General features: G+C 42.2%; 1 protein-coding gene across 7 annotated transcripts in view; it reads right to left on the bottom strand.

Moving 5' to 3' along the window:
- GRIN2B (glutamate ionotropic receptor NMDA type subunit 2B) overlaps positions 1–21,204 on the bottom strand; it is a 470,874-nt gene that overhangs the window by 326,715 nt on the left and 122,955 nt on the right. For all 7 annotated transcript variants that reach the window (XM_021092316.1, XM_021092318.1, XM_021092315.1 and 4 more), the window contains one exon: positions 5,610–6,038. In XM_021092316.1, the coding sequence (XP_020947975.1) occupies positions 5,610–6,020 (411 nt within the window). In that variant the 5' untranslated portion in view covers positions 6,021–6,038. The remainder of the gene's footprint in view (positions 1–5,609; positions 6,039–21,204) is intronic.

Genomic DNA, 21,204 nt, shown 5'->3' with positions numbered 1-21,204 from the left:
CCTACTGTAACTTCCACTTTCCGTGTTCCCTCCTACCACCTGCCCAAGCCATTTTCATTGGCCCTACTGCTAGTGACAAAATAACTGTCAATGACTGTCATTCCATAGCACCACTCTTTAATTCCCTCACCTAAACTGTCTGTCTGCACAGCACTTTTGCAGCTATTCTATTTCTTTTTATCTTCAAAATGCTGTAAAGTGGATGGGGCAGAAAACAAAATTTAAATCTTATGTGGCTGAAGTAATATGTTTGCCTACATCTCCAAAGCTCCTGAGAATGGAGACTGAAATTCAGGACTTAACACTGTGCTTTCCAGGGTAGATTTGTTTAAATAGAAAGCACAGGCTTCAAAATAGGTCCTTCTGGGATGTGAATCTCAGTTCCATTGCTCACAAGCTGTGGTATCTTTGATTAGTTACTTAACCTCTCTGAGCCAAAATCTGAAGACCCAAGAAAGATTACAGCACATCAGCAGAGAAGCCTCCTGGAGAGAAATGAAAGCATGTCTAGCTTTTAGTTCATTATTTGGATTCAGACAGGCATCCTAAATCCAGGATCTCAGGGAGAATAAAAGCAATTATAACAAGGCAAAAGAAAATAGACTCTTTATACTCAGGTGGGGAGCTGCCAAAAATCACCTCATACATTTTTAAACGGGCTCTGTTAATACTCCAAACAGTCTTTTTCTACAAGCGCTTAGCAGTTCCTTCCTTGTTAGAGTTTTTCCTTAACTAAACATGCCCTTTTTGGCCCTGATGTGGCTACAGCAGCAATAAGCTTCGGCTTTCCTGGGTGGAGGCAGGGGGAGAGGGGGAGCAGGATCAAATGCCCACCCACACCTCAGAGCCCCAGGACTTCACCTGTGCTCCCTTCTTGGGTGGTCTCCAGGTCACCAGTGTCTCTGACTCTGGCCCTGATTCTGTTCAGTTCCCACTCATCCCCCAGATCATGAAGCCTTCTCTCTTTCTTCAGACTGCTCCATACAACCTTCTGCTTAGCCTATTGAGTGCTTGCTGGACACTGAGCGAAGCACTTGCTCTGTATTACCTCATTTCGTCTTCGACAACCCTATAACTGTTATATTATTATACCCAAGATACAGACAAGAAAACCAAGGTTTAGCATAAGTAGTTGTTCAGTTGTCCAGATCTCCTCATCTTCTAGGGAAGGATGATTAAAAGTGTTCTGACTCTGAATTCTGAGCTTTTAACAGCTCTACTCTACTAGTTCCCATGCGTCCTTCTGCCATGGTTCAAGGTGCATTTCCTCCATGGGAAAGCAGAGTACTAATTAATACTCATATTGATCAATCAGCACATGCAAAAAAGTGAGCACATACTATACACACTTTTCTATTATAGATGATTTACACTGTTCTGTCAATTTCTGCAGAGTGCCCCAGTGATACATATATATACACACATTCTTTTTCTCACATTATCCTACATCAGGTTCCATCACAAGTGTCTAGATATAGTTCCCCATGCCATACAGCAGGGTCTCATTGCTTAGCCATCCCCAATGCGATAGTTTGCATCCACTAACCCCAGACTCCTAGTCCATCACACTCCCTCCCCTCCCTCTCAGCAACCACAAGTCTGTTCTCCAAGTCCATGAGTTTCTTTTCGGTGGAAAGGTTCATTTGTGCTGTATATTAGATTTCAGATATAAGAGATATCATATGGTATTTGTCTTTCTCTTTCTGACTTACTTCACTTAGTATGAGAGTCTCTGGTTCTACCCATGTTGCTGCAAATGGCATTATTTTGATCTTTTTTATGGCCAAGTAGTATTCCATTGTGTATATATACCACATCTTCTTAATCCATTCATCTGTTGATGGACATTTATGTTGTTTCTGTGCCTTGGCTATTGTGGATCATGCTGCAGTGAGCATAGGGGTACATGTATCTTTTTCAAGGAAAGTTTTGTCCAGATGGATGCCCAGGAATGGGATTGCTGGATCATATGGTAGCTCTATATTTAGTTTTCTTCTGTACCTCCATACTGTTTTCCACAGTGGTTGTACCAATTTACTTCCCCACCAACAGTGTAGGAGGGTTCCCTTTTCTCCACACCCTCTCCAGCATTTGTCTGTCTCCTTTTGCCATAAAATCTTTATAACTAACTGTGCTATCTTTCTTTCTTCACAAACTCCTTGAATCAGGAACGTCATCCCTGCAAACCGGTCTTCCACAAGGACACTTAAAAAGTAAGTGTTATTTGAAACAAACCAACCAAAAACAACTGAGTCAAAAAAGAGTGGCAATGATCTATCTCTTAGAAGGAGGAGGCAAAATGGAAGGAGTATCATTGTCCTTCAGAGGGCAACTATACCTTCAAGACTATGCCTTCAAAGGCAGCATATAGAGGATGGATAAACAACAAGGTCCACCTGCATAGCACAGGGAACTATATTCAATATCCTGTGATAAACCATTTAATGGAAGAGACTATGAAAAAGAATACATATGTGTATAACTGGGTCATTTTGCTGTACAGCAGAAATTAACACTACATTATAATTCAACTACATTTCAATAAAAATTTTATTAAAAAGACTATTCCTTCAATGTAGCAAAGCTGTATTTCTTAGATTTTCTCCATTAGTTCCATTTTCAAAAGTGTTGTCCTATTGCCCCATCGTTGATTCATAGCTGTCAAACTCTGTGTCCCCATTCTCTGCTGGTAAAACATGGTCATGGTACTAAAAATAAACTTCTATCCAAAAAAAGCTGGCCTTAGAATTTGAGGTGTTTTATTTTTGAAACTTGCCCCCAACATTTATTTCTCTGAGATCTGGGGGACTTTCTTTATTTGCCTTCATGCCAGTCATTAAGCCTGTGACTTTTCCTCTGCACGGTTGCCCAGTTCTCGGTGCCGCCCTCCCCGGGGTCTCAGGGGTCCTGCTGGCCCCCTCTGAGGCACCCCCCTGCCCATCCAGGCCTCTTACCCCATGACTGAGCCTTCAACCCTCCCACCTCTGCAGCACCAGGACCTCTTGCTTGCTTCTTTCTTCTTCTTCTTCTCCACATACCTTTTAGAATTATTCTTTTCAGGTCAAAAGTCAGTTCAATGTATTTAGGCTATTTTAGGAAAGTGCCTAAAAATCATTGCCCAGTCTCTTTTTTTTGCTAGAGAGAGAAAATGATAAGATGGGATACTGGAGTGTAGTTGCAGTGGGGGGAGAGTAGGAGGAAAGACACCAGTGGGGGGTGGTCTTATTACAAGACCCTGGAGAATCCACCTCACTGGCTCCCTTCCTCCCTTTTACCCCTAGAAGTGATGGCCAATAGGCTCCCTACAAATTACGCTATACTGGCTTCCACCATTTCATATCTCATCAATCCTATTCTCTAGTCAGGTTCCAGTATTGCCAGCCTGAATCCAGTGATGGATTACCTTTAGTTAGATAATATCCACCACAGTGCTATACAACACAGGAGAAAGCAAAGAAGGGGAAAGTACCAGCCTTAACCAGCCTTAGCCAGCTTCTCCATTTTCCTAAGAGGCAATGGAGCATATGCCCTGTGCAGCCAGCAACCAATGTTAAAGCTCTAGCCACCACTTACTAGCAACATCATTTTGGATGTTATATAACCTCTCTGAGCCTCAGCTTCCCCACCTGTTAAATGGAGATAAATGATACCACTTAGCAGGTGGGCTGTTAAGAATATTAAATAAGTAATGCTTGTAAAGCGGCAGGTGTCCAGCACTTGGTAAATACTCTAAAACACCCAGGATACATCAACAAACAAAAGAGCCCAGTCTCTCCACATGGTCTGCATCATTCTTCATATTATTATGTTGTTATTATGCATGCGTAGGAGACACAACAGAGAAGTGGGAGGGGTGAACTGGAAATAACATAAGTTGCACAACAGTCCACATACACTAAGCCAATCAATCACTTTCACCTATCTTGCTCTCCAAGTAAGTCTGCACTTACGATTCAAAAATTTGGCTCATCTATCTTGGCATTCTTTTCGTGCATATTGAGCCCTCAAAATACCACTGCTAAAATATAATATAATTTTCTAGGGGCAAGGATGTTTAAAAAAATCTACCTGAAGCAAAAATGCAATAGGATTTGCAGAGGCTATCTCTTCCATTCTGTTCAAGTCTCTCCCACTTCCTTTGGCATGGGCTCCTTGTGGCAGCATTTTTTCTAACATCTTTACCTGTGCCTTTACCATGACAATGGGACAATATCTTTCTCATGTGCTCCTAAAGTTCCTCCACTTAGTACTTTCCACGTGACCTTTCCTAGACTGAAAAAAGGAAGCTTCAGAACTGACATGAGCCTTCTGTGCCTGCTGCCAACAGATGGCGATAGCGATCACTCAAGGTTATTTCACTTTTAAGCCCCGCGCTGCGGAGGTTCTCAACTGGCCAAGCAGCCTGTGTGTGGTGGTGGTGCTAGGTTTTGAGGTGTTTGCAAACACCATTAACTCCACAGCATGCCTTTTAAGTACAAAACTGAAAGCGGTTTTGAAAGTGATGTTCAGAAGTACCAGATGACAATGCAAAAGTAGAAACAATTTAAACAACCCAAAGTGATGCAAAACAATAAATATCACATTTGTGAAATGAATCATTCTAAGATAAAAATGACTGCAAAGACAGTAGATATGTGAGAAGTGCCATAGCTAGGCAGTAAGTAATAATCATCATATGAAGCAAGGAAAACTAAGCAAATGAGTGAAAAAAAAAAATGTGAAAACAAAATGTAACTACAAACAAAGCACTTTTTCTGCAGTTGGAGAAGAAGCATCCATTTCCCATGATAATTATTTTGTCGTGTGACAATTAATCTAATATTAATATAGGAGAGACTGGGATTTATTCACAGCCTTAAAGCAGTGGTTCTCAGCCTTAATTGCATGCTAGAATTATCTGGGAAGCTTTTAAAAATCCTGCTGTCCAGGCTGTACCCCAGCCCAATAATCAGAATCTCTGAAGGTGGGACCCAGGTACTGGCTGTGTTCAAGGCTCTTCAGGGAATTCCAATGTGCAGTCAAGGTTAAGAACCACCACCTTCAAAGCTAAGCCTGAGGAAAACACAGTCGCGACTGGTTCTGTGCATTAAGATCCATTCAAATGTGCAGATCAAAGCCTGCTAGGCCTGGGCACCTTAGCAAGAAGTACTTCTCCAAGACTCTGGTGTCTTCGAGAAGAGAAATTACCTGCCTCAAGGGATTTTGCTTTTTATAGTTTTGAGACCAGTATGGGGAAAGAAAATGTATTATCAAGGAAGAATAGAGCACACCTTTTCTAAAGTTTTGAAGGAGCCATTCATACAAGTATTTGAAGAAAATATATCACAGAACTTTGAGCTTCAACCTCTCTTAATCATTTCAGTGAATCCATTTACAAACAAATGGACACACAAACCTGTTCAAAACCAAAGGAGCTTCTAGGTACCAGCATCTTTCCCTCACTTTCATCTCCAGACAGACTAGATCCTGGTCTAGCCACTCACTCAGTGCATTCTGGATGCCCTCCATCTTTTATCACCAAGTTTTGCATTAAAACAAGTGCATCGTTTAGTGCTCAATATAAGGCCCTCCCCCCACCCCTGGCACTTCTCACCACAGCCCCTTTGTACCTTGTCTGCCATGATCATCGAGGAGCCCCCATGGATGCCCAGGATGGGGGTGAGAGTCTGGGCTGAAATAAAGTCAAGGATCTGGGCGATGGCTTCCTGGTCTGTGTCATCAGCAAACACCACCCCCTGGATCTTCCGGTCAGACATGAGGTCACAGATGCGGGTGATGATGCTCTTTGGGTCCGTCTCGTTCATGGCTACCAGCTCCACGCGGGGCACCACAGAGAGATGGTGGAAATCATCTTTCTCGTGGGCATCCTTGATGGCCACCTCGTCTGAAGTGCCCACGAGGATGACGGCAATGCCAATGCTGGGGGTGCTCTTCTGAGAACGAGCTCTGCTGCCTGACACGGCCAGGACAGCCAGCACCAACCAGAACTTGGGGGAACAGCACTCTGCTCGGGGCTTCATCTTCAACTTGCCGACTCCCTGGAAACAGAGCGAGAGAGAGAGAGAGAGGTTAAATTACGACCCACACTGCGTGACCTCTCTGGGAAGAAGCTGGATACTGCAAGTCAAGGAACTTATCTCCTGGTACTGATAATCAAACCCAGCTTCTCTCTTCGAGCCTGGTTTCTTATCTCTCCTGTTTGGGCAGCAGAATGGGGGGTGGGAGGGGACTTTCAAAAGCATCAGAAATCCTTGGGTAAGATAGTAAAAGATGCTCCTGCTCTAGCCATCGACAGCAAACAAGAGAACGTGGATGTAAGTGATTCAGGCAGTCATGCAAGTGCATGAACATGGGGGCTCCAAAAGGGGGTCCGGCTGTTTCAGCAAGACCCCTGGCACTCCTGTTACAACCCATCCTTGAACGGCTCCTGGGCCAAGGAATGGCAAAGGCCAGGCAAAGTGAGCAGCAAAATGGGCTCAGCAGAGGCTAGCAACAAAACACGGTCAGGATCAGCTGGAACTAGGCAGCTACCGACTCCTAAGCCCTTATTCTTGCTACCTGTACTTGGTATTCATCTCAGAGAGGACAAGAGCCTGAAAATTCTTCAGCAGCTCAGTTCCTCACCAGACTAAATCAACCCATATGTGGGCAGTTCTTTTAAAAACATCTCCACTGATCCTTATAATAACCCAGCAGGGGGGAAATAAGAACAACATTCTTTTCACCATTTTATGGATGTTGAAGCCAAGGCTCAAAGAAGCTAAGAAGTCCAAGACCATGAAGCAATTAAGTGAAATGAACATGAACCCAGATCTTCTGACGTGCAGGCCAATTTGCTTTTCACTGCAGTATATCACACCGCCTCTTATGTCATCAGTTATTATGAGGAATAGCAGTTTTAGTCCCATTTGTTTATGCATCAAAATATGGTGGTTTGGACAAATGCTACTGAATTACTGAAAGAGTGACTTTCCTGAAAGGACTGACTTCATGTTTGCATGCGTTCACCACTTCTTACCTTTTATAACAGACCCCTGCCTTTTTTTCCACGTCTGCCCCTAAATCTTACACCACACCAGGCTAAGGACACAGCTCTCTTCAGCGCTTGGTCATTTCTCTTTCATGTCTCACCATCCTTTAAGAGTTCCCCTTATTAAGGTAGAACGGGTCCTGCTTAGGTTATTTTCATTTGGTTTGGGGATATTTTTTGGCCACGCCCACGGCATGTGGAAGTTCTCCGGCCAGGGATGGAACCCGAGCCACAGCACTGACCTGAGCTGCTGTAGTGACAATGCTGGATCCTTAACCCGATCAGCCACCAGGGACCGCCTTGATTTGTTTTATGTAATCATTTATTGTCCATCTGGTACATCCTGGACACCATATTAGGCGTTTCCTTCTATGCAATCTCTTTGGCCCTCCTAGAAATCCTATAAATTAGTCATTTTATCCCCATTTCTCAAATGGAGAAACTGAGGTTCAAAACAGTTATGTACTGCTGCCAAGGTCAATGATATAACACCAGCATGCCAAGATATATACACAGCATTTTTATACTCCATAGAAATAGTCTAAAAACCGCACCCAAAACCAAAAGCAGGGGTTTTCACTCTCCAAAGAAAGAGCATAATCAAGGATAAAAATGCTGCTTCATATCTCCTGCTAGTTTAGGGGGAAAAATGTAAGACAGTAGGAATCTGAAAACTGTGAAGGTTTAGCTAACAAAAAGAAAACAGTGATACTGAGGGTGTTGAGCAAAGAAAGATAAGGAAGGGTCCAGGCTGAGCAGACAGACTGAAAGGGGCATTAATGATTTGGGACTAAGATGCTGGGGACGTTTTGTGGCTGAGGAAGGGTAAAATCCAATCCAGTTCTTGGCAGAAAACATTCTGGAACCCTCGCTGTTGCAGTCATCCTTCCATGCTGCCAAGAGGGAGCCCTGTGTCAACGGCCTTGCCTCTCTCTCTCATAAATAAGGCGTAAGCTCAGTGGTTCACGCCTGAGCAAAGTGTGCTCCTGACAGCTTCCTTGTCTTCAAGTCTTTGTGGAAACAGGCAATGACTGCACGGCCCTGGCAACCCAGGCTGAGGAACTGTACCCAACCTAACAGGATGACCAGGACTTGAATTCTTCCTCCTGGTGCTCAAACCCAAGCAATGCTGGACAGACTTGAGCAGCACGGAGTACTCAGAGGAAGACAGATGGGTTTAGGACTTCAAAGAGCTGTCGGCTAAATAATAATAGTAATTTGTGTAATTTCAAGGACTGGTTCTCCAGGAAAACGGAACGACTTAGAATTTGGCACAAAACCTAGCAGTTAACTTCATTCTGGTGGGATTGGAATCCCACAGTCATCACTCACTAAGTCAGGTTCCTTCACATTGAAAAGTAGTCCACTCTGCCATGACAGTTTTTATTAACTTTAATGCACTCAACGCTCTCCCACTTTGATGTTTTATTTGCTCTCTTTAAAATATCTCTTGCATTCCCCTATTTCTTCTCTCACAATATATTACACTTTGCTATGCAATGGCTAGTTGTGACACTCGAAGAATAGAATCTGGTTTTACTGAGCGTTTCTTTTATACTCAGGATAGAGCAAAGCACTTTATAAAGCAATACATTAGGGGAGAGATACAGTGACACAGGGACCGTGAGACAAACAAAGAAGCGCTGTGAATACAAACTCAATTTCACACATTAGAAGGGGGTTCCTTGAGAGAAAACTTGCCATCCAAGACAAGCAAATTGGTTTTGCTCCCTTCCACTGAAGGACCATGGTTAGTCTTCAGGCACCTGCTTCATGAAGCTGTGCCCCCTCCTCTCCACTGCACTGCCCCTTCCCTGGCAGAACCGAGCATCCTTTTCCTTTGGCTCTCACCATAGCCCATATGTGTCTATCTAAATACTTGTAACTGTCTTTATAGTATATGACTGTGTACCTGCCTATCTCAACTGCTTGATAATCTCCTGGTGGGCAGGGACATTTTCAGCTCAACAAGCTTTTATTAAGCTCCTACTCCCTAGTAGACCTTGTTCTTGGTGTGAGAGACCCAAGGGAGGCAGGTTCTACCCTCCAGGCCACAGTCCCGTAGAAGACAAAGACACACAAGAAAACCTTACCTCACTTGTATCTGCAATTCTTGGGGCCTAGCAGGGCCTTGGACACAGGATACAATAGGGAAAGACTCAACAAATGGTAGCCACTGAGTTTCTACCATGATATAGTTATCAATGTGTGACCATATTTACCTATACTAGTAACCTATTTATAGATTATTTATAGTAATGTTTTACCTATAACCCACCATATGCCAGACACTGTAATTGCCAAGTAATTTGTCATGGATTGTTAAATCACATATAAACATTATATACTTTCCCCCTGTGTTACAAACAAACGATCTTCTTTGAGACAGAGGTTAAGTACACGACCAAGACCACAGTTAATAAGGGATGGCATCAAGTATCAAACCAAAGTTTGTTTCCCAAACCCTTGCTCCTTCCATTCTGCTGCCTCTTGGTATGATATGAGTGTGTGTATTAATGAATGAAAAAACAAATTCACTAACTGAAACCAAACTGCATTCTAATACCAGTTCCACATTAATGTAGTACCTGAGGAAGGGCAAGTCCCCCTGGCTCCTGTTTTATTTCTTCATGGGTGAAATCCGGATAATATGCCTAACCTAAATACCTGAAAGAGTTTTTTTGTGAGGATCAAATGATGGTATGTAGATGGAAGTGCTTTGAAGAATATAAAATGCCCCATAGATGCAAGGATGTTACCTTTAAGCTTCTACAGAAGTTATTCAAGAGCCTAGCTATTTTTGAAAGCACCAAATCAGTAGGTGGGAGGTGGGGAAAGAGAATGGCAGACAGAGTCTGAGAGGAATGTTAAGATGAGCTTCACAATGGGCAAGAGATAGGAGATACTAGTGGTTCTAACTCCCTGAAGAAGATTTCACATGGTGGCCTTGGGGTAGCAGAAAATTCCAATGACAGCTTGCCACTCAAGTGTAGCAGAATTCAAGAGTCATTCAGGCCTGGGACAGCAAAGGGGATCAGTTGAGATTGGTACCCCCAAATCATGCTATAAATTCAAACACAAGTGTTCATGAACAGAACCAACAACAAAGCAAGAGAATGAGAGAGTCAACTGTTTCTCTCCTGGCCCTTTATCTCCTTGAAGCTTGAGCGGAGTGGCCCTTAGATTCACAGCAAGCAAAAGACCACAGTGGCTTATGTTCATGCCTACAACTGGTCCAGCAGGAACCACCTTGCCCACAGTAGACTCCAAGGGAAGAAATACTTTTGTGAGAAGCTGGGCCAATCCTACCCTTAGAGAAAACTGAGTCCTGGGGCAACTTCGAAAGGAAGGATAAAATGTGATTTAATAGATGATTAAGTCAAATTTTCCAAGCACCATTCTTAATGCAGTCAGGATACTGTTTGAAGTGACCCAGTTAAGGAGACTGTGATTACAATATGATAGGCAGTGAATAAAATGAAGATTAAAAGTGCCAGAACTACGCATCAGGTCCAGTTTCCCAAGCTACCAACAAAGACAGAAAGCTAGGATGCATAAACCTTAAAATCTGTCGCCATGGGAGTTCCCGTCGTGGCGCAGTGGTTAACGAATCCGACTAGGAACCATGAGGTTGCGGGTTCGATCCCTGCCCTTGCTCAGTGGGCTGACGATCCGGCGTTGCCGTGAGCTGTGGTGTAGGTTGCAGACGCGGCTCGGATCCTGCGTTGCTGTGGCTCTGGCGTAGGCCGGTGGCTACAGCTCCGATTCAACCCCTGGCCTGGGAACCTCCATATGCCGCGGGAGCGGCCCAAGAAATAGCAACAACAACAACAAAAAAGACAAAAAGACAAAAGACAAAAAAAAAAAAAAAAAAAAAAAATCTGTCGCCAAGGAGAATGCAGGGAATAAAGGTGTCTCAGACAATATAAGTTGAGTGAAGTAAAAATGAGTATATCCTTGTTGGAGAGCAATGTGAGACTGTCTATCAAAATGTTAATATTAAGACAAAATAAAATTCAAAGGTGAAAACATCGAAAGTGACAATGAGAGATGTCACATAGTAGTACCAAGAAGATATCACAGCCATTAATATACATGAATCTAAATATACAGTTAATATGTATATTTACATACTAAAGTTACCCAGGCAAGTAACAAATAAATCCAACAGACAGAATGTAAACAATGACATAAATAATCAAAAAATCGAAACAAAACAAAGCATGAGTAATAAGCTTGAACTAGTTTAGATATCTAGCAATGCATATACAATAGAGAATATTCTTTTTAAGTGTATGAAAAATATTAACTCTACAAAAGTGCTTCAATAAATTCCAAAGAATCAATATGAAATGACTGCCATTTTTCTTTTATGTGATTAAATTTACAAATAAAATTTAATGGTAGCTAAAAATATCACATATCCAAAATGTTTTAAAAACTTAACATTAAATAACACTGCGGTTAAGGAGGAAATCATAACAGAAATGGAAAAATGCTTTGAATAGAATGACACTGAAGATATTAAACTTCAAAATTTCTAGAGCATAACTGAAACAGTTTAGAGAGAAACCTATATCTGTAATTTCACGTCTAAGAAAATAAGAAAATAAAAAATAATTAATTGTAATTAAATGTTCACTTATTGAACAATTAACAGAGCCAACCCTAAAAAGGAACTGAATAATGAAGATAAGGGCAAGAATTAATGAAACAGAAAGCAAAGAAAATAACAAAAATTGATCCTTTAAAAGACTATACTAGACAAAATTCTGTTGAGACAATCAAGGAAACAATGAAGAAAATGCAAATGAAAGTGACAATGAAAAAGGGAAAATGACAACATATGCTGTAGAAATTTTATAATGATAAAAGATTATGAAAGCTAGTTGCTTTTAAATTTAATGTATAAGTATCTAAAAAAATCAAAAAGAGGTTCAAAAGAATGTAAAAAGCTTGAATATAACAATAACCACTAAAGAAAATAAAATGGTATTTTCATTTTTTACTGGATAACAGTATATTTTAATCATCATCATCAACATCGTCAAGTACCATTTATACAAGGAATGCAAGGATGGCTGAGTTTGAGATTATAAATCAAAACAATTCACCACATTAATGGACCAAATAAGATATTTACACGACTATCTTAAAAAAATGAAGAAGAAGAAGAAAACACATTTGATTGAGGGCAACACCTATTGATGATATAAATGTTAGAGTTTTTTTAACTAATCAAATGAAATGAAAGAGATCACCAGTCTTTACTTGGTAAGATTATATACCCAAAACTTCACATTCTTTTTGGCATTAAGAAAAAGACAAGGTTAGAGCTATTACTACTACTGGAAATTCTGGTAAATAAAATAAGTCAAGAAAACAAAAGTTTTAAGAATGAGAAGGAAAGAGGAAAAAAACCTAGCACTGTATGAAGATAACATGGTTATCTACACAGAAAATCCAACAGAATTTTAAAATTACTAGTATTAGTATGGATAAAATGAGATTGTTAGATAAATAATACTCTTAGAAAACATCAATAAAGGAGTTCCCTGTCATGGCTCAGCAGTTAACGAACCCGATTGGTATCCATGAGGACTCAGGTTTGATCCCTGGCCTCGCTCAGTGGCTTAAGGATCCGGCATTGCCATGAGCTGTGGTGTAGGTTGCAGACGCAGCTCGGATCCCGCGTTGCTGTGGCTGTGGTGTAGGCTGGTGGCTACAGCTCCGATTCGATCTGTAGCCTGGGAATCTCCATATGCCACAAATATGGCCCTAAAAAGACAAATTAAAAGAAAAAAATCAATAGTTCTCTTTTAACCAACTAATAAAAATATAATAGTCACAATAGCAAATACAAATATAAATTATTTAGGAATTAACAAAGAATGCACAAGACTTCTTCAGAGAAAATTCAAAACTCTATTAAAAGATGTGAAATAAGTCCTGAACAATGTAATCATACACCACATTCAAGGAGGGGATAACATAGTATTTTAGAGAGTTCTATTTTCTCTCAAATTAATCTATAACTTCAAGGCAATTCCTGTCAGAATCACAGCAGGATTTTTAAAGGAATTTTATTATCTTATTCTAAAAGGTATATGAAAGAATAAAGGCACATAAAGAATGAATTAATTAAACAAGATATCCTTATCTGAACCAGTAATGAAAGTGTGCCTGAACTGAGAAGTATGATTTACTTAATTCTGTAGAACACATCCAAAATAAAATTTTTAATTAACATATGAAAAAAATGTAAGTTCCAAGTCAATTTGGGGTTTTAAGTTATACTTTTTTTTTTTTTTTTTAAATGGCCATACCTGCGACATACGGGAAGTTCCCAGACCAGGAATTAAATCCAAGCCGCAGCTGGATCCTTTAACCCACTGTGCCAGGCTGGGGATAGAACCTATGCCTTCATAGCAACCTGAGCCACTGAAGCCAGATTCTTAACCCCTAGCCCCACAATGGAAACTCCTAAGTTATGCTTTCCAAATTTTAACTTATAGAAGCAGAGCATATGTTGAACTAAAGAGCTGCTTTTGAGTCAGAATGCTTTGTCTAGGCAAAAACTGCACTCAGCCATCATCTGAAGCAGAAAGTATAGCAGACATCAAACATCTACTATCTAATGCCATTTCGAAGTATAAGACTAATGTCTTTTCCCGCAAATGTAACCCAAGGCCATCTATACATGCAGGGCACTTGGAAACCCAGTGTCAACCCTCCAAATGCATTTAGAGTCTCCTAAACTCACCTAAACTTCATTTTAATCTGTAGAAAGAACATATAAGAGGTACTTACCTTTCATTTTAGTGGACTTAGAACCTAAAACTTTTTCTACGTTGTTATTTTCCTCCTTCTCATGCTATGATAAACGTCTAAACTCTTTTAGAGCTTCTGAGCTCCTCTGCCTCTGCTCTTTCTTCAAAAGGATCAGGGTAAGAAATCCTGGTCATCTGGGCTTTGGGGGCTGAGACTAGGTGCCTGTGAAACCAGTGATGAAAGAAAAGTCTTTCTGGACATCCTATAAACATGCTGAATCCATTTTTAATGTAGTGACCAGCATAGCAATAAACAGCGCTCTTTGGTCCTGTTGGGATATTTAACTCACCTAAATACACTTCTGTGCAGAGCCTAACCCCAAATCTATTTCAACATACCACAGCCACAATGAATACTGCAAATGGAAAATCAAAGAAAAAAAGAGTCGTAGCTTAAGTCATTTCTGGGAAAGTGCTTGACCAGGAAAAAGTAGAGTAGGATGGATAAGAGAGGGGGAAAATACATAGGTAATAATTATCTAGATCTTTGACCCAGCAGTGGAACCATCGAATCCTCCTACATAAAGCAGGTAAGGATGCCTTTCTGAAGACCACCAAAGTACCAGACCCCTATGAGAAGATAGCCTCATCATTGCAAAAGGCCAGTGTGGCATTGACTTCCTTGGCAAAGAAATTTACTTTCCTAGGACATCTATTGCCTAAGAGCCTGATTCTTCTTTGGTCCAGGCAGACCTATCATCTGAGCCTTGTTCTAAAACCTACCACCTTGTTCTGCACACTTCTGGTGGCTAAATCCTGGTTTTTCTATCTGGTCTGTTTTTTTCCTGCTGTATGTACAAAGCAGAACTATCACCTCTATTGTCACCCGAATTCTTGATACAGAGGTGAACAGATTAACTAATAAAAGATTATAAATCACTTTATATGTGTGCATTTCATAGAAATGTGTTATACAAATGTAGATGATTATCTGTACTCTCAGCAGCAACAGCCACTTATGATTTTTTTTTCTTTAATATTCTGGAGGAGCAGAAACCAAAATTGTATAAAATTTCTCTTCTAACATCTGCACACAGTTTTTAATTATAATTAATTTATATGCCTCCAAGGACAGTGTGGGCAGCCCAGCTGAAATCCAAACCTTTTGAAACCTGATTCTGATTATTACTATTTGGCAGCAGATTAGGGCAATTGCATGTATTGGTTTAACAGCAAAATAGCATTTTCAAGTGTTAATAAAAATTATTGGCTTGTCACTGACTATTAAGAGAGGGGATGAGCAATGAAAATGGGTGATGAATGATAAAAAGAGAATGATGGGAACAGGGAAGTAGGAAAATCTCAACTGGGAAGGAGGTCAAAGGAAGATACTGAGAGGGTAACAGTGAGCCAGGCCACCTCTCTGCAACCTCCCCTCCCCCTGCTGCAGAACTATAGGCATTTACCCAGAAAACATTGGTGTTCTGAGCTGCAAATAACATCCTGTGCTGAAATAGATTTAAATTCGGTGTGTTGAGTTCCCTGGTGGCCTAGTGGTTAAGGATCCAGCATTGTCACTGCTACGGCTCAGGTCACTCCTGTAGCACAGGTTCAGTGCCTGGCCTTGGAACTTCTGCATGCTGTGGGTGTGGGCCCCCCCCCCAAAAATTAGGGTTTTGAGAAAGGCCATTTCCAAGTCCTCCATCAGATCTACTCTACTGCCTAAGTATATTCCAAGCTACTACAACCCTCTCCCAAGCCTCTTCTGCAGCAGCAATAATAATCGCACTGTGTTGCAGTGGCCAAACTTTAGAGCTGAGAACACATTTTACATTTATTCTTAATCTGCTGTGCTATCTTCAATCAGCTGAGAACACATTTTACATTTATTCTTAATCTGCTGTGCTATCTTCAATCAGTTGCTTTGCCTCTGTGACCCTCAGCCCCCTCATCTGTAAAACATGAAATAATACCAGCTTTCACAGGATAAATGTGAAGATTCACTCATTTGACACGTTTATGAAATGCTTCCCATGTGCCAGAGTGTGTGCTAGGAGATGGGAGCCAACACGTAACAGAATCCAATCTACAACGAGCCTTTAGCCCAGTGTCCAAGACAAACAAGTCAACAGGAAATTATGGGAACAATAGGATGAGCTATACAAGAGGGTGCCCAGCGCTTCAGGGAAGGTCACCCAATTCTCTCCGCGAGATCAGGACAGTAACAAGCTCAGGACTAACAAATAAGCAGGAAACCATAAAGAAAACAATATACTAAAATTGCAAAGATAATAAAATATTAGTTAGAAGGGTATTATGATACAGTGAAGAAAGCAAGGACCTAGATCTAGAATTGACACTTGGCTTTGACAGTTAACTTGGAGGACAGGCAATGACTTAAATTATCTAGACCTCATTTTCCTCATTATAAAATGGGGATTATTCTCCTCACCTCGTAGAGTGGTGAATATTGCACAATTTACTTGAAAGCATCTAGCAAATAGTAGGTATTTATTCACTGAATAAATGGTGATATTTATTCACTGAATGTGAATTCACTCTGTTCAGAAGCAGATAAAGAGCTTCTTTTGCCTTGAATTACTTAAAAAGGAGTCAAAGACTCCTTCCCTCCCATCCCTCTCTCCAGCTTTAGCACAGTTTCTACTAACCTTCAGCATAGGTTGTTTTAAAAGTCTATAAGTAACAACCTAATATCTAATATAAGCAGTATTTAAAATAGATTTTAAATCCTAGACCCAACCAGTACCTACTCCGCTCTCTCCCACCAACCACCACAGAACCACCAGATTTTGTGAAAAGTGATAGAATAACTTCAACTACATAAAAACAGCTACATAGTGTCTTTGGAACCCATCTCTTCACTTATTAAAAGTGATGCCCCTGCATGGAATACAGGAAAGGAGAACCCAATTCTCACTTGTTTGGCTGATAAGCTAGCTTTTCTAGCAAAACCTAAGGAAGTGAAGCCAAGGATTACATGTGTCTTCCTTATCTACCCCTAGTACCTGGCAGACTGTCATAGGTGCTCAATAAGCATTTGTTGACGAAATTAATAAATACCCAAGAATACCAACAAATTGATTCTCTCTATCTCCATTAACATAAATGAAGGCACTGATCTAGGTCCTTCACTCCTGAGAGTTACAACATGAGGGGAAATACCATAAACACCAATACCATTCCCAACTTTTTGAATATTCTTAGGGTCATTCTTAGGTCAGCGGTGTTAGCTGATGATTGCCTGTGTATCTGACTGTTCATTTGCCAATACCCATATGTGGACAAATCAATGCTTGTGCTAGTGAAATAGGTATATGTGTACAAATTAGCCCTCTCTCCCTTGGACTCTGAGTTGGAAGATGGTACTGCTGATGAAGCATGGTACCCAAACATAATTCAGCCTTCCCTCAGAGCCTAGGTTTAAAATAGGACCCCAGTGGGTTAAGGATCTGGCATTGTGTAGGTCGCAGATGCAGCTCAGATTTGGCATTGCTGTGGCTGTGGCATAGGCTGGCATTCCCAGCTCCAATTCAACCCCTAGCCCAGGAACTTCCATATGCCACATGTGCGGCTAAAAAAGGAAAAAAAAAAAAAAAAAAAAAAAAAAAAAAAAAACCTAAGAAAAAAAACAAAAAAACCACAAAAACAAGACACCCCCCCCGCAAGCCATAAAAGACCTCAAAGGAAGCATGGTAGCAAGGCCAATGTCAGCAGGAAACAGAAGCCACACCATGTGAGCGGGCTGGGTATCAGGCCAACTTCAGATGCAGTCGTACATTTATAACCAATCATAACTAAACTCTGAACTCACTTAAATCCCTCTAATGTGGAGTTCCTGTTGTGGATCAGTAGGTTAAGAACCTGACTAGTATCCATGAGGATGCGGGTTCCATCCCTGGCCCCAGTCAGTGGGTTAAGGATCCAGTGTTGCCATGAGCTGTGGTATAGGTCACAGATGGGGCTTGGGTCCCACATTACTGTGGCTGTGGTGTAGGCCAGGAGCTGCACCTCTGATTCGACCCCTAGCCCAGGAACTTCCATGTGCTGCGAGTGCAGCCCTACGCACGCGCGCGCGCGCGCGCACACACACACACACACACACACACACACACACAAATCCTTCTAACGTCACAGGGAATTGAGCACCTACTCAGGGGATTAATCCTAAATGGAAACATGCCTCCCTAATTTCACATGCTCTTCCTCCTCTCTCCCCCTTCCTCTCCAATGACTGCAGAAGAACGAGAAGGGACACAGAGCTGAGGACTAGGAAACTGAAGTTTAACAGTCCTGCTACTAACAAGCCATGAGACCTAAAAAGTATTACTCACCCTCTCTGTGGCTCAGGCTTTTTATCCGTGAAATGAGAGAAATGGACTAGCTGTTCTCAAAGTCTCCTCCTGCTTCAAAATTCTTTAAAATTTCAAATGAGTGAATCCCTCTGTCTTCCTTTCCCCCCTTGAGGTCAACTCTCTAATCTTCTCTATTTTTCTCTGAGCCTTGGGAGGCAGACCTGTCTGGAGCACATCCGCAGACGTCCTAGTCCTCTGGCTTCCAGTTGGGTTTGATCCCATACAGAACACAAGCAAGAGGAAAGAGAAAAAGCAGGCCAATAAGATGGGGTGGGGTGGGGGTTCCCTCTCTGTGCCTCCCCCCTCTGGGTTTACTGAGGGTTGGCTGTATCACTCGACTGCAGGTCACAGCTTCCAGGAAACATCCTTCTCCCCCCAGCTCCCCCCTCAGATTCCAGAAATTGTTCCCACCTTCCTCCTTGGCGACTATAACCAAGTTGCTTCTAGCTCCAGGACACAAAAACTACTTCCTGAGGTTTCTTTTTATTTTTTTCCCCTTGTCTTTTTAGGGCCCCACCCACAGCATATGGAAGTTCCCAGGCTGGAGGTCAATCGGAGCTGTAGCTGCTGGCCTACACCATAGCCACAGCCACACCAGATCCAAGTTGTGTCTGCAACCTACACCAAAGCTCATGGCAACACCAGGTCCTTAACCCACTGAGCAAGGCCAGGGATTGAACCCAAGTCCCCACGGATACTAGTCAGATTCATTACTGCTGAGCCACTGACAGGAACTCTCACTTCTTGTGGTTTCTGTGCATGGCTTGCATCTTGGTAAACAGCCCCCTTTTCTAACTCTCTTCGCAGTAAACCAATTGAGGGTTGCTAGCTCTTTTCTTACCCTGACCCTAAATGACACAGACTCTTCCTATATTCCATAATAATGGCTAGAAGCCCACTCAGGGTCAAAATGGAGGATGCAGGATCTGAATTCCAGCCCCACCCACCACTGAATAAGGTATGGACTCTCTGGACAGCACTTCCTGCCTCTCCTCAGGGGCAGGTTGGGCTAGTAGCATTAGAAACAGTCACATTCTCCTGGTGCCTGGCCCTCTGCTAAGAATGGAAAAATAGCTGTAGAATATTTCAAGAGAACAGCCTTTGGGAGCCAGCATTTTGAGGGTGAGGAATGTAAAAGCACTGGGAATCAGAAAAACATAGCAAGCAATTATCAAAATGACTACAAAGCACAATCTGGAGGAAGGCTGAGCATTTCCATGGAGGAAAAGAAAAAAAGTGGTCATTAAATGGGACTTTATGTTGCTGAAGAAACCAATTGGTTAAGGGAGCCCTAACTTGCATTTGTTCTCTTTGATTTGGTTGGAATCTGCTGCATGAAAATCTGAGTTGTAGAATCCATTTTCACTGTCAAATTATAAGCCAAAGTGTCGACAAAGAAGCACAGGAACACAAGAAAGCATATAGGTGATATTTCAAGGAAGCGCAACAGTTAACTCTATTTTTTCTTCATATGTGGAAAAGAAATTAAAATAGTGAAAACGAATTTTAAAAATGTTTGTGTATCCCTTGCTGTAATGACAATAATACGGCTGCAATGCAACTGCTCTTCACATTTTATATTGTTTTTAAAAAGCAGGTAGTTGTTCTCTCTGCCTGAGCCCAGCATTTTTATACGGATAGAAGGGCACAGGCAGCAGGCCTGTATTAGCACATCCACCATCGAGGGACCAACTGGCTGGCCTGCTCCTCCTTTCCCACGCCCCTCCCAGGCCAAAAGAAGCTCCTCCTGACTCAACTCAGCCACAGGTCCTGCCAGAATCACTGGAGGAGATCTGTGCATGTCAGGGTACCTGTGACTTGCCGGTTAAAATCAGACTTTGATACAGGAAATGATGGATGTTTACTAAACTTATGTGGTAATCATTTCTCAGTATACGTAAGTCAAGTCATTATGCTGTACGCCTTACACGTACACAGCGCTGTATGTCAATTACATCTCAATAAAACTGGAAAAAAATAAATTTTGAAAGCAAACAACTCAACCTCACACACCCTTCTCCCCTTGAAAGTCCAATGAACCAAAAAATCCTTACTGAAGGCTCACTTTGCAAAATCACAGAGAAGTGTCCCAAGAAGCCTTGGCTTCCGCCTACAAGGACTGCCCATTCCAACACAGGGAGGACACACTCCCCAACACTGGGCCTTCTGATGGGGGGAAGGATGGAAAGCAGCAGGCAGACAGACGGCAGAGGGAGATGGCTCTGGGCTTGGGAAGTGAGAACAGCATTTTCTGGAAGGAGCTCTGAGGGTATTTGAGGTGAGGACTCAGGCTTGCGCAAAGGAGCAGAAATGAGCAGGCGGCACCAAGGCAGCAAAGCAGCGAGGCCCGAAGCTTATCTGGGATGGGAAACAGCATGGTCTGGCCGGAAGCAAGAATGCAGGACAAGAGTAGCCGTGAGACAAAGCTGCAAAGGGGCACAGAGGAATCTGGGTGCTCGGCTAAGGCACTTAACTTACTGCTGGGGACACAACAAGAAATGACAGAAGATTGGGAGGAAAGGAACAGATCTCCCATCACTAAGTCCAGTTTATCCTCAAAGTCCGAAATGAATGAGACTCCAGAGCTGTCTGGGTAATCAACCAGGCTGGCCCCTCACAGCATGGCAATCCCTTCTCTGCTAGCACCATTGTCCCAAAGACCCCAATTCCATGATGATTAAGTGCTGGAGTTCCCATCCTGGCGCAGTGGAAACAAATCCGACTAGGAACCATGAGGTCGAGGGTTCGTTCCCTGGCCTTGCTCAGTGGGTTAAGGATCCGGCGTTGCCTTGAGCTGTGGTGTAGGTGGCAGACGTGGCTCGGATCCCATGTTGCGTGGCTCTGGTGCAGGCTAGCAGCTATAGCTCCGATTGGACCCCTAGCCTGGGAAACTCCATGTGCTGCGGGTGTGGCCCTAAAAAGCTAAAAAAAAAAAGAAAAAGGAGTTCCCGTCGTGGTGCAGTGGTTAACGAATCCGACTAGGAACCATGAGGTTGCGGGTTCGATCCCTGCCCTTGCTCAGTGGGTTAAA

The sequence above is a fragment of the Sus scrofa genome, chromosome 5 (assembly GCF_000003025.6).
Source record: "Sus scrofa isolate TJ Tabasco breed Duroc chromosome 5, Sscrofa11.1, whole genome shotgun sequence".
NCBI lineage: Eukaryota > Metazoa > Chordata > Mammalia > Artiodactyla > Suidae > Sus > Sus scrofa.
This window is presented reverse-complemented; position numbering and strand designations above follow the sequence as displayed.